This window comes from Dermacentor albipictus, chromosome 1, assembly GCF_038994185.2.
Source record: "Dermacentor albipictus isolate Rhodes 1998 colony chromosome 1, USDA_Dalb.pri_finalv2, whole genome shotgun sequence".
NCBI lineage: Eukaryota > Metazoa > Arthropoda > Arachnida > Ixodida > Ixodidae > Dermacentor > Dermacentor albipictus.
The window spans coordinates 207,279,924-207,294,161 of NC_091821.1; the positions used below are offsets into that span (position 1 = coordinate 207,279,924).

Below are 14,238 nucleotides of genomic sequence, written 5' to 3' on the forward strand. Positions count from 1 at the left end.
CAAAAACCAATTGGGGCTAAGCAAAAGTTATGTAAAAGCAACAATTCATACAAATTAGAACTATTTCTTCGTAGAAGTGAACCTTTATGAATAACAATAAACGTAAAATATATTTTAAATTGATTTATTACTGTGCGTTATTTAACATCGCGAGTCATATGCTGGGACGGCTGGGAAAAAGAAAAGCAGTAGCAGTGTGCCACAGTGTGCGGTCCTCGTGTGCTGCCTGCGGCCCGGTATGCTGCCCGCTACCGCTACGGCCACCCTAGTGTGTACTGCGTATTTTGTGTAACTCTCTTAACTTTTTGGCGCTTCTCATTCGTTCAACTTACATCATGGAAGCTTTAAAGGTAAGCAAATTGACCTATGTGCTTTGGTGCAGAAAGGCACAACTGTGCCGCCTCGTTTTCGCATCGTTGGGCGCTACCTTTACATTTATACATAGTCGCCAGAGTCCTCTGATGGTCGCTTTTCCCGGTCATCAGTGTCAAAATTTTGTGCCTCTCCGTTGTTCATTATAGTTGCATGAGTGATCGCTAATCAGACATGCTTTTCAAACGTTCCCACCTTTTCATTGCTTGTCTGCGTAGGGATTGTGAAGCTCATTGTGTCATTTCGTTTGCGTTGCGATAGGTCCTAGGTTATAGTGAGGGGGGACCCCTTCGGTCCCTCACTGTTGTCGCAGCAGCAGCAGCCGACACATGCATACATGGTTGGGTGGATGATGTATTGATAGATGATGGATGGGTAAAGCTAGAGGAGCCGCTGTTAAGGCTGAACGTGGGTGAACCCGTTAAATCGGGCGGCAGCTCGCGTCACCTAGCCGTGACCGAATCTGACGGCCGCGCGAAAGCATTGCGCTCGTGACAGTAAGGTCCACGGTTCGGCACATGTGTTCGATGTACTTTTTTTGTTCTTCCTTTGAAATTGTGCTGCATTACTAAAATGTATTAAAATTTCGTCTCTGCACCTTTTAGGTCGAAAGCGTCGCAATCCCGTTTTCAAACGCGTAGGTCTCGACGACGGGCGTGCTGGCCGACTACCCTGGCATTGGGATTGCTGAATGCTGATGACGGAAATTAGCGCAACAAAAAACGGCGCAGTTTCGCCCGAAAGCCGAAGCATCGATTGCGATAGCAAATTCGTGGGCAGCTGTACGAAGTAAGGATAGTGGTTTTATCGGCCTTATAAATTTGTAAACATAGGCACAGTAACTAAATTAACAAGCATGGTGTCACGCGCACACAAGCAAATATGAACACATCCGACTCTATGACTGTGGAAGCTCGGTGTGAAAACGCTGGAGTGAGGAAGCGCCGCAGCAGCAGCGAATTCGTGATGCCTCTCGCATCCACGCGAACAAAGCCGCGAAAGCGCAGCGCACGGGCGGGCTCTGTCCTCGTCGTCCCCGTCGCAGATGGCTTTCAAGATGCAGCGGGCCGGGCGGACGCGCGAACACCCGGGCCGCTTGCGGTAAAATGCACCACCCCAGCCCACCCTACCCTCCCGCATGAGCCTTGCGCTCGACGGAAGACGGCGCGCTTCTTCCCCGCTTTCCTTGCTTGCGTGCGCGAGATTGAGCTTTGATCGCCGGCTCACCCTGGCATGCTTTCGCTCGCACATACGGCGCGCGGCGACGAGTTTATCGCTCCTGGACTCTATGCGGAACTTCACGACGACGGCGATGGCAGAAATGCGCCTGGGGTGTCCAAATAATTGCTACCACAATAAAACAACGAACACTGGAAAGGAAGACGAAGACAAAGTGTTTGGTCTTCGTCTTCCCTTCCAGTGTTAAACGAGAAGAGGGTTAACCGAGGGGCCCGATTTTTATTAGTCACATCATAAGAAGCCAACAAATACTGACACCGAGGACAACATAGGCAACATAGGGGAAATTACTTGTGCTTAATAAATGAAATAAATAAACGATAAATTAATAGAAATGAAAGTGGACGAAAGAACTTGCCACAGGTGGGGAACAATCCCACAACCTTTGCATTTTGTGTGACGCACTACCAATTGGGCTACCGCGGCGCTGTTGTCCCATCCACTTTCTTGGGTATTTATGTTTCTTAGTGGAACCCTGGGAGTGTTAGCCAGCGCCACCACTCGCACACCTTGGCGGCAGACATGGAACATCCTTTCTGCCGCAGGCGTCACGAGAACGTGATCTTTTTAGGGTGAAGGCAACTGGTCAATAAACCCACACATGCTACCTGAAGGCATCTATGTTGCTGGATAAACATAAATACCCATGAAAGTGGATGGGAAAACAGCGCCGCGGTAGCTCAATTGGTAGAGCATCGCACGCGAAATGCAAAGTTTGTGGGATCGTTCCCCACCTGCAGCAAGTTGTTTCTTCATCCACTTTCATTTTCATTAATTGTTTCTTTATTTCATTTATTAAGTGCAAGTAATTTCCCCTATGTTGTCCTTGGTGTCAGTGTTTGTTGGCTTCTTATGATATGACTTCCAGTGTTAGTTGTTTTTTGTTCTTCTAATTACTTTCATCAGCAATGCAAGACCAACTAGCCCAACAAGTAATCCTTCTGGTACTAACAAATTAGTGAGAGCTCCAGAGGAAGGCGCTCCGTGAAGAGGCAAACATTATTTTACTTGCCACTGACTAGCACTACTCTGCACACATAATATGCCATGGAAAAAAAAAAGGGGGGGGGGGGCTCACTTTAGCAACTGCACTATGGGAGGCCCATTCACTGCAGTGAGTGCCGAATTATTAAATGTGATAGCATTCTCTTCCGGCATTTGTCACGTACAGCTGCCCACCACTTCCAAATAGTGTAACATTTTTTTATGTTTCTTCAACAGCACTTCGAAGAGCGAGTGAAGATGTCGACCAGCATGTATGCTGTGTACAAACAAACTCATCCTCCTACCGGTGTGGAGCATTCAGTGTACTGCAATTTCTACAACCTACGCGAAAGAAGCCTCGTCGTTGCTGGTTCTTCTGTTCTGAAAATATTTCGCCTTGTTCCTGAAAACGACGTGAGCTTTCTTTCTTTTTGTGTGTGTGTATATGTGTGTTAAATTCACTACTTGGTAAGTACCCAGCTGCAAGGTTTGTGCGAGTTACGGCCACAGTCTAGTGCGTAGAGAAAGCACAGAAACTTGGAACATCAGGTTGGTTGCAAGAAGTGCATAAACCTTTACCTGGATGAATTACAAATCCTGATGTAACAAAGCTGTGAAGCTGGAATGGGAGCTGACAGAAACTGACTTTTTCAAAGCATTATGCTGGTCAAAGTGGAGCAGAAGTATTGAGCAGGGTGTAGATAGAGCTCTAGTGCAGCGAGGGCAAAGTTCTGCCATTGAAAGATTCCATGCTCTCGAGCAGCTGCAAGGGTGATGAGTGAAGATAAAAACACCCTGACAAATCGTAGTGCAGAAAAATTCAGATGGACAGAAGAAATGGCAGACAAGCACTAACTACCACAGAGATTTCTTTATTCAGTGACCCGTGTAAATGGCTGAAAACTCGCTGCTATTAAACAGGTGCAAGTCAATGTTTAGGTTGATTGATTGAGCTAAGTGCATGTGTAATTGCACTTAGCTTTCAGTATAAACACAGGTCCCTGAAAATAAACATTTGTTGGTAGCTAACGCTCATCTGTCACTCTTTTCTTCTGTTCGTTTGTGTTTTTCTACGCTGTGATTTGCCATGATGTCCAACCAACAAGCCTAAACAGCCATGATTCTGATAACCTTCCTGTGCAACAAAGGCTGTTTTCCCGGCACTCTGTGGGGTCAGGTGGAAAACATATTTTTTGGATTTGTGGCTGCCACTGCCTGAAGTCATGATTGAGAAGCAGACTCTCAAGTAGATTGCCACCAACATTTGATGATGTTTTCAAGTGTATCAAGTACATTTGCCTCGCAAGGATGCTATGGTGCTTACATTGCTTGCACACTTCACATCAGGAAAGATGTACTTTTGCTGAAATCTCTTGTAGAATTATCAACTTATCTCGTTTCAATAGTTATGAAAGGCCTATAACTGCACTTCGCTGGTGCCCTTGCTGGTGCACTCACTGGCTAAGCATAAATGCCAGCAAAAAAGGATGTAATGCATGGAACTTATGCGATTCTTTGCATTCCACTTTTCGTGCAGGGGCAGCTTGGACTGCTCCGAGCTGTTGAGGTGCAGTAAACTGCTGTTTCTCTACCACTGGATGGCAGTGATCTCATTTTTGTTCATATACAAACACACATGCTCCCGTGAAAGTACCTTGGAATTGATACTGATGCTCCTGTTTTCACTACAGAATGTTACATTGCTTAATGTGCACTTCAGCTTCATTGCCTAACTTTTTGTACCACTGTTACCTTGCTGAGAAGTCTGAGCTGGTACTATTGCTGGGGCCACCTAGACCTGTCCCAAAATAGAATGACGTGGCTGGTCACAGAAGATTGATGTCTTTAGCACGTACACTCTAAAAAAAAGTTTACACCCTTTGGGGTGTATATCTGTTGCACAACAATAATTGTCATTGGCCTTGCTTGCGTTTCCTTTCTTGCAAATGCCACGCCCACTACTTTCCTGTCGGCAATGCTGTGTCATGCTGAGAACGCACATGCCATTCGTTACTGGGAAGTACCGGGCTCACAGCATTAAAGAAAGGAAATTAGGACAAGACAGACGACGTTTATTGTTGTGTGGCAAGATACGACTCAAAGGCTGTAAACTTTTCTTAGAGTGTATTCATAGCTGCTAATGCTGGTCATTAGAGTTGATGTATTGCAGGATTTGTTATAAATGTTATATTTTTAGCTGTGACTGTAGACAGAATTGCCATTTTCATGTACTGTTCTCCTCTTTTTTTTTCTTATGCCAGTATGCTGAACAGAAACACCGAGTGAAGTTGGAGCACACACACACATTTCATTTGTTTGGTAATGTGATTTGTGTGGAAGCTGTTCGTTTGTCGGCTGCAAGAGACACACTGCTTCTGTGCTTCAGAGATGCCAAGGTCAGTTGTATACATTTTTTTAAATAAACATTGATGAGTGCTGTCATGTTTGAGACTGCACTGTGGCAGGCACTTTCTGGTTGTACAGAAATAAGCTGCAGAGAGCATGTGAACAAGGTTTACACATGCTGCTGCCATGGTCCAAAACTTCGTCCTCTGTGATCGGAAAGGTCTGTAGCATGTATCCACTTACACCAAAGTGCAATTATGCCGGCACAGTTGTGCTTGATACCTCGCAACAAACAGTGAAATGCAGTCATACTTAAATGCCTGGTTCCATGTTTAGCAAGACGAGAACACTGTTAAAGCGGGAGCCAACATTTCGACAAGTGGACTTACCTTTTTCAAGTCGACATATGCTTTCGTCGGCACAATATATATAGGTAAGGTTCTTCTAAAGGGGAGAGGGGGTAAGGCACATGGATGCGGCAACGACAGAAGGTGTGTTTACTGTGAGGGTGTAGAATTGAGAATAAAGGAGTGCTGTGCACAAGGCCAGTGGCATGGCCGTGTGTCAGCTGGCGTGTCAACGGCCATGTGCACAGCACCCTTCTATTATCTGCTTCGTTGATGGTCATGGCCTATCGTGCCCCTGAAAAAGATAATAAAAGCAGTGCCAAGAAATGGTGCTCACGAAAAATAAATAAAAAAGAAATTATTGAAAAGGAATAAATAGAAAATAAAAAAAAATGAAAGAGAGGAGAAAAACACTAAGTAACCAAATTACGTGGTGTTGCCTATAGCTTGAAATTTAGCATTAAATTTCAATTGTTGCCTATGCTAAATTTCAAGCTATAGGCAACAACACTTGGTTTGGTTGCTTAGTGTTTTTTTTCCCCTTTCTTTCTTTTCCTTTCTTTTTCTTTTATATATATATATTGTTACAGGCTATTCTTGGTGTGAAGAGGGTTTATTGGGACGCAACCGACGGTCACGAGTGCCAGCTGAGGTTCCGTTATCGCTAGGCGGACATCTTCTTCCCTCTCTTACCCCATGTCCCACTATTGCTGGCAGCACATACCCAAATCATAAGACTTTCATGCTTGTAACACATCCCCCCACACAGACGAAGCCTACTGGGCAAGTCAAACCGCATTTCGAGCGGTGGAGGGCTTCAAGCGTGCAACATGAGTCACTTCAGTCTTTGAAGAGCATCGACCATTTGAAAGTAGATGCGCTATGCGGTACGTCAATTCACCTGTACGGTCAAACACAGCGTAAGGTCCAACATAGTGTGCCAGTATTTTTTCGCACAACCCACGTTTTCTGGTAAGCGTCCACAGCCACACTAAGTCACCTGGATCACATATGACGTGTCGGTGTCGGTGGTCGTTACGTGCCTTCGAGCGATCTTGTGAAGCAAAAGTGCGCAAATAAGCAAGGTGGCAGGCTCCTTCTGCACGACAGACGGTCTCAGATATGCACGCATCATTGTAAGAAGACGTTCGCCTAGCGATAACGGAACCTCGGCTGGCGCTCAGGACCGTCGGTTGCGTCCCAATAAACCCTCTCAACACCGAGAGTAGCCCGTAACAGAGTGGTGGAGGTGCCGGGGTGACGGTGACCGGCTTATGCGAGGGGCAGGTGGGGGTGTCAAGCTCCAATCGGAGGCCAGTGAACGCTTTTGCAGCTTTCCTAGGGTATCATTGGACATACCGCGTGGATGTGTGTACGCACGGTTAACGTGTTGTTGGTCAGATATTGTTGATCAGTCGTACCTCGGCAGCTGGCGGCGTTGTGGGGCCACATTGCAGTACCTGGCGATGTGGCCCTCGATACCACAGTTGTAGCACAAGGGCAAAGGATGCTCGACGAAATGCTGCTCAAAGCGCTCAGCCGGCAGTGGTCGTTGAACTGGGTATGGCACCTCAGTACGCTGAACAGGAGCCATCCGCCTCTGTGCATCACGGCTGGGGTGAAAACGTTGCCTATATCGCTGTTCTGACTGATACGTCTCCGGATGTGGCCATGTCGTTCCAGCTACATCGACGTCCGTGACACACACAGACGGTGCCAAAGTAGCGCATGGTGCTGCGGGCACTGAGTGATATACTGGGTACGTAACCGGCAATTGGAACTGTGTTGCACACTAGTTTATTGTGTTGCCGCAGTTCTTCACATACTATTTTCCAAATAGTAGAGGCAAGGTCAGTGAACGGACTTATATCGACGCTGGCGACAGTTGCCACGTTTGCCAGTCTTCCAAATTTGGGCGCACTTCGACGCATCTTCAACGTCTCAAATGTACGGCAGTGACGCAAGACATCTGAGATGGATACGGAGTTTTCTCTACCTATCAGAAAATTGTAGACGTGTTCTGCGATGCCTTTCAAAAGATGTCCGACTCTGTCTTCCTCAGACATCCGCGGGTTTATGATCTTGCGCAACTTGAGTATTTCTTCTATATAGGTAGTGCATGTCTCTGTCGGAATTTGAGCTCTTTGAGAAAGTGTTCTCTCCACACGTTTATTTTTGGCATCAGAGTCGCCAAAACATTTTCCTGTTACCTCAACAAAGAGTTTCCATGTTGTTAAGGGCTCTTCGTGATTCTCAGACCACATCAGTGTGGTCTCTGTCTAAAATAAGATGACGTCAAGCTACGTGACTGAGTTCCAGTGAATATATCGGCTCACTCGATTGTAGTGTGTAAGCCACTTGTCCACATCTTTTCTCGCCCTTCCCACGAATGAGCGTGGTTCCATGTAATGGTGTGCGGCAGCAACTGGCGTTGACCTTTGCACGGTTGCAACTGGCTCCGGGTCTGGTCCTTCTATCTGTGGCATGATAACTGTTGTCGGCGAGAGACTGGCTAGATGGCGGCTCCGGCACAGTTCAAGCAGTTGCGACTCTGTAGTATGGCGACGTCGTGTACCCCGCACCTCCACCACTCTGTTATGGGCTACTCTCGGTGTAGAGAGAGTTTATTGGGATGCAACCGTCAGTCCTGAGCGCCAGCCGAGGTTTTTTTTGTTTTATTGCTGTTGCCTATCACGCATTTGGCGCCTACCCACGATGGGGGATTGGCCAAGAAATGGATGGATTATTCCAAATTAATATGGAGCTTAAATTTCCCAACATCCATGGAATTAGCATTGAATAGCGTAGAATTACCTGTTAAAATGAAATCGGGAAAGTCATATGGAATGAGTAATAATTAATTTAAAAGTAAAAAAAAAAATGAATTTAGCAGGGCATTTGTTTGGGTTATGTAAGAAATGTTTGGACAACGAAGCAAGCATCCCTGTGGCTGAATCCCAGAGTGGACGCCCTGAACGAAAGAATAGCAGGTTCTGTCCAAGTCCAGGCTAATTCTTCGAAAAGGTACTTCCAACAATCTTTTTCTTGCCACAGTAAAGCGGCGACAAGATAGAAGAAAGTGATGTATTGTCTCCTCCTCATTACAAAACGAATAGAAGGGGGAGGGAACCAAACCCGACCTTTGTAAATAGAAATTCAGGGAGGGAATGCGGCAACGTAATTTGGTGAAAGAGACCTCAAGCATCTTTGTGTTACAGGATTCACTACACCAGGGAAATGGCAGGTGCTTATAATCTGGAGAAGCAGTCATATCTGGGTTTGGTAAGGCTATTCTGATTGATCACATCCGAAATCTAGCCGCTGTGACCTGTGCTGCGGTAGAATAGGCAGAATGGTAGAATAGGAAAAGCAGGGCCGGAAAGTGATGTCTTTGCCAGTGAACCAGCAGTTTCATTAAAAAACAAACCTTTATGACCAGGTACCTAAATCAAATAAACGCATTGCACATGGGCAGGAACTAGCAAGTGGAAGAGTTCCGTTATCGCTAGGCAAATGTCTTCTTCCCTCTCTTACCCCGTGTTCCACTACTGCTGGCGGCACATACCCAAGTCATAAAAGACTTTCACGCTTGTAACAATATTTATTCCATTTCAGTAACTTCTTTAAAATTTTTTTTTCCACGAGTACTGTTTTCTGTCGCTCCTTTTATGATCTTTTTGAGAGATACGATAGCCCACGACTACCAGCGAAGCAGGTAATAGAGGGCTACTGTGCACACACCAGAAGAAAGAAATTCCAGTAGTGCTGAATAAATAATGTGATCTTATTTTCACATCAAGTGCAATTTAGTGACAAAATGCTGCAGGCAGTAGTTAAGCAACTTCATTATGACGAGGTAATGAAGTTAAAGGGCCCCTAAAATGGTTCGGACAAATTTTGTAGACACGTAGGGTACAGCTAATGTTAATCATTCACACCACAATTTGTGTGAAACGTCTCGTATTGAGAGAGCTACGAACGATTACAAGTTACCCTCCTCCATAATCATGCATTTTCTCCTCAACTCCTTTGCCGAGTGAACGGGGCTAAGCTCCGCCTTCACTGGCTCTGCATCATGATGGCACGTTGTGTCGTCGACTTCTGGTTCTCTAGGAGTGAGCGCGCGAAGCCTCTCCAAACTCTTCGCCAGCTACTTGGCAGTGGACCCCAAGCGAGGGCTATCGAAGCCGCATGCGTTGCGAGCATTCTGTGGCAGCGCCGAACGTATCTGGTATTCCGGTAACCACAGGCAAGCTGGGTGTTTCGACGGATGGCTGGAAGCATAAACTCAAGCTGATGAAGGAACTTTAGCATAGTTGTACATGAGTGGCCTGATCGGTCTGCGCGGTCCAGCCACCTGTTGGCAGAGAGCTTAACCAGCCAAGTAAAGCGCTAATATTGCTCTAACCAAGTGTAAAACATTTTAAACATTTACAAAAATGTGTTAACGATTTCACTCCTACGAAAAATTTACACCAGCAGCAAAGAATACATTTCGTTACTGCTACTGTGTGTGGTTGAGCTCTGTGCCACCAGATGGCTGCACTGTGCAGACCATTCACATTTGCGCTTCTGCTCATCCCACGAAATAACACGGTCAAATGGCCAGGCCCTGTCCCCTTGCGCTTGCGTTTACCTTAATACCGGACTCTCGAAACGCTATTGCATTAGTAATCTTCTGGTGTAAAGTGACGGCCGCAAAACCCGCAAATCCTGGTGCCGATCAGATAGTGGCAGTCCGATGCGCTGCAGCCAGTCCGCTCGTCTGCTGCCTTGCTGAGGGACACGATGTCACCGCTTGACATATTGCCAATCGCTACATTTGCAGTCCGCAATGCAACAAAGTCGAATCATAGTGCTCATGAAAAGACAGACCGACTCTGACGGCGGAGCTCTTGTCAAAATGGAGCATGTTGTAAAATAAGCAGACATGCTTGCTGTGTGTTGGAAATGCTTAAGTGTAGTGAGAAATTGTTCTTGTGCATTCTCTCTCTGTTACTTACTTTTTATGGAAAGAAATTAACTAAAATTCCAACTATTATGAACATCAGTTTTTCTCCGTAAAGGTGGAAAAATTATCGATGACGCACTCTGGGCAGCCAATCGGATAGCTCGCCCTACTTACGTCAATTGGGTGATTTATGTCATATGGGTACGGGCAGCTGAAAATTCCACTGAGCAGTGTGCTGCGATCGGCACCAATGTACATTTTTAAAACCTTATAATAAATTACACGCTTTATGGGGAGCACTTAGATGCGTGAATTAATGATCAGAAGGACCTACTCTAATGATTGAGTACAGATGTACAAAATCATCAAAATCGTTTCACGGTCCCTTTAAGGAATGAAGTGAACACAAAAATAACACCAGCTGTTGTAGTTGCAAGTATGACAAGCTATTAGGTACCCAAGAAACACTTTCAAACTATTTCTGAACAGTGACACATGCCATTTAATGTGCATTCTGATACCCATAAGGGAATGAAAGCACTTGTAGTACAATCACTTTTGACACACACACACGCACAAAAGTAAAAGCACACCTTGAGAAATTTTACGCCTCGGGGGCTCAGGAAAATGCATATGTTGCTAATGATATCTGAATGAATATGAGTACGGCTTCATAACTTTAATAACACTGTAATAGATTTAATAATGCTCTAATGCTTTAATAACACAGTCTCATTTTCTACCTACATCTAGTGATGGCACCAAAACAATCAGGCTCAACCATATTGCTTTCTTAGTGGCTCGCACCGGCTGTCGCGAATTTCGAAACAGTTCTACTTGTATTGCTAAAAGCAACAGGAGTACCATGCAGTATAGAAGGCTAAAAGCAAGGAGCAATATGCATGCCGAGCAATATTTTTCATTCAAAATGATCTTCAATTGCTTATTTCGAGTGCTTGCTCACAACATCTTGAATGGTCCACCCTGCACCACTTGAGATAACATATTTGGCTCTTCGAGACAGCGACATTCCCTTGCAGCAGCAGTGTTATGGTTACCGTTTTTTTTATTGGCCTGTCACATTTGCTCCGTGAGCACATCCTTTGTCTGACCTGCAGCTCTCTTTGTGCATGTGGTTTAAGTGTTTCTTGATTACCACAGTCCAGTTTCTTTCCTTGCTGTAATGTGGCACTGGAATTTCTGGTATCAGTGGTGTCCTCAAACTCTTAACTGTGCTAAAAATCAACAGGCTCATCTTTTGAGTTGCACGAGTTGAAATCTCACCCACGAAGTTGGAACATAATCGGTGGTCATTTGGAGACCCTTCAACTAAGTTTGAGTGCAGATAGCATTGCTGATTTTGGAAATGCAAGTGCCTTTCCTAGGTACCATCAGTTTTTATATGCTCATGATAGATAAAATTGTCATCCACCCGAATGTAGCATGAAGCTAGTATAAAGGAAACCCATACTCGTGTTTCAGAAATTACGCTTCACAGTTTAGGGAAAATTCGTCCTGGTCTGGAATTTTTCCTCAACTTTGAAGCGTTATTTCTGAGAAACTCGTATGGTTTCTTTTGTAGCTTCGTGTACATTTGGGTGGATGACAACTTTATCTTTCATGAACATTTCCTCCACCTTGTGGTATTCCACAGAACTGATTTGCCAGTTTTTATATAAACAGCATGTCTACTGACTCGCACTATAAGGTATCTTGCAAGTCATAACAGGCTGCTAGTATAGTGGTCTGACTAGAAGAAAAGCTGCTTTGTTTAGGCTAATGAATTTTGTCACTCCACATTACTTTAAATTGTTGATTCGTTTTGTTCTTATCCTTTATTTCCTTTCTTCAGTTTAGATTCATATCCGATTTGACACCCTAATTTAGATTTTTTTCATGTGCTTTTAAGGCAGTGAATGTGGTAATTGTACTACACAAGTGACTGTGCTATAGGTGGTGTAGAAGATACAAGCACGTTGTTTCCACTGATAGGTAAATGTTGAGCTTTTTTGATAGTTATGGTGATACCCTTGATTATTTGATGCCAGGGGTGTAGAGTGCTTATAGCATTACTGATCATGTTAATATCCCTGTCCATTAGGAAAAAGAATTGTACGCTAAAATTTTATTGCATAATATTGTCCTCGAACTTATCTCTTTGTTTGCCGTTATGAACAAAGGAGCACAGCCTGCACACTCTTTTTTTGCCTGCCATTAAAAAAGGTGGCACCAGTTTTTCTAGTCTCCAGCTTCTACCTACATAACAATATGTGTTGCTCCTTTAGGGGGTGTTTAGTGTATACATCTTAGCAGAAAGCATTATACTTGCCTAAAATTAAGTCCTGCCATGCTTTTGTCTTCTATGGAACAAGTCTTTAGCCAAATGTAGTGCTGTTTAAGTCATTAACCTCCAGTCCCAAGCTGTACTCGTCATGGGAGGTTTTACCAATATTGCCACTGACGAGTCGTACTGGTTCAGTGTGACTCGTCCAGGCCGATATTGTGCTGCTCCCACTGCCAAAGACGAGTTGCGGTCGGCATTGAGGGAAAGCTGCCCTCAAGATTACCTTTTCTCTATTTTTTTAAAGTTTTGTTTTAATTCTAACCAGAAACCAGAGATGTAATATATATTCAGAATCAGAATGACATAGAAAAAAATTTGACTGCATAAAAAAATTAGTGAAATTCGGCACGTTTGTCTGGAATTTGGAGGTAAAGGGTTGAATGGTTTCGGTGGAAGGGGAGTCATTTTCCATGTTGCATATCAGTGTACGAAAAAGAGTAAATTTCTTGTTGTGTGAAAAGTTTGCCATATTGTCAACTTTTGCCTCATGATAATGGCAGGGACAGATTGTAAATGAAGCTGTGGGATAGAGTCAGTCTTTCTTGTTGTTATCCACAGTGTGTACAGAAACATGCAGGGTACAAAGATGGGGATGCTCTAAGAGAAAAAAAAAACAAATGCAATCAGAGATGCAGTGAAAAACCACAAGGTATTATGCCTTAGTTAACAAAGAGAAAAGGAAATGTGAGTGGAAAGTTCAACTGTCTATGCAGGGAGCTTTTGTGGAGTGGAAATCATATGTGGTATTAGTCGTAACTCATTACCACGATGCGCAAATGGAACAATCATGAAATGTTTCAGATTTCTTTATTTATTACAGCTATCCTTGGTAGAATATGATCCTAGCACTCATGACTTGAAGACTGTGTGCATCAAGTCATTTGAAAAAGAAGAGTTCAAGGTTAGTATTTTATACTTGTAGTCCCTCTCATGTTAACATTCCACTTGGTGTTCTTGTCTCCCATTTAGTGTGTCTTTATAATTGACTCAATTCCTCCATAAATTTCCTTAGCAATGAGCTTGTTAGCATAGAAACTCACTTTCTCTGCCAAAAAATGGTTTAAAAAGAATTGCATGGGGAATGTTTATCAATCTTTAGTAATTTCCATGCATAATGTTTCGCATGCATACTGTGGAGAAGCTAGCCTTAAAGGGGCACGTAGAGCTATAATTATGCTGTCACAGCAGTAAGAGCTGGAAAATGAGTGTTCTAGCGTATGTAATGGTGCCAGGTCACGGTACTGTAGTTAGCACTCTTTAAAGTGAAACTTCACAGGACCAGGGAAATTAGTTTCATTTATCAAGAGTTCCATTTACTGAGAAACAAAGCTGAATACAATTGCATGAATACAAAACAAACCAGCCATGAGGATAGTGTGCCGTTTAAGTGGCAGTTCTGTTTCAGTGATTTCTGCTTATTGAGATTCCACTGTACTACTTTGGATTCAGATCAGTTATGCAAGTTTAAGAAATATTGTAAATTACTTGTTTATATAAGGGCACAATTATTCATTTCTATAAGGATTAATGTATGGCTTATCAGTTTCAATCAAGCTAATATGTACACAATGGAACTGAGTTAAGTTCTGAACCAAACCTCAATTTGAAGTCATCTTAGCTGTCCCCCCAGGGGCGTCTGCGTTAATAGGCATTTT

The 14,238-nt window shown here is 44.0% G+C and overlaps 1 protein-coding gene across 1 annotated transcript in view; it reads left to right on the plus strand.

Moving 5' to 3' along the window:
* The first annotated feature begins 135 nt into the window (after positions 1-135).
* Cpsf160 (cleavage and polyadenylation specificity factor subunit 1) overlaps positions 136-14,238 on the plus strand; it is an 85,997-nt gene continuing 71,894 nt past the window's right edge. The window contains exons 1-4 of the mRNA XM_070530803.1: positions 136-350; positions 2,833-3,009; positions 4,857-4,991; positions 13,404-13,484. Coding sequence (XP_070386904.1) covers positions 336-350; positions 2,833-3,009; positions 4,857-4,991; positions 13,404-13,484 — 408 coding nt within the window. The 5' untranslated portion in view covers positions 136-335. The remainder of the gene's footprint in view (positions 351-2,832; positions 3,010-4,856; positions 4,992-13,403; positions 13,485-14,238) is intronic.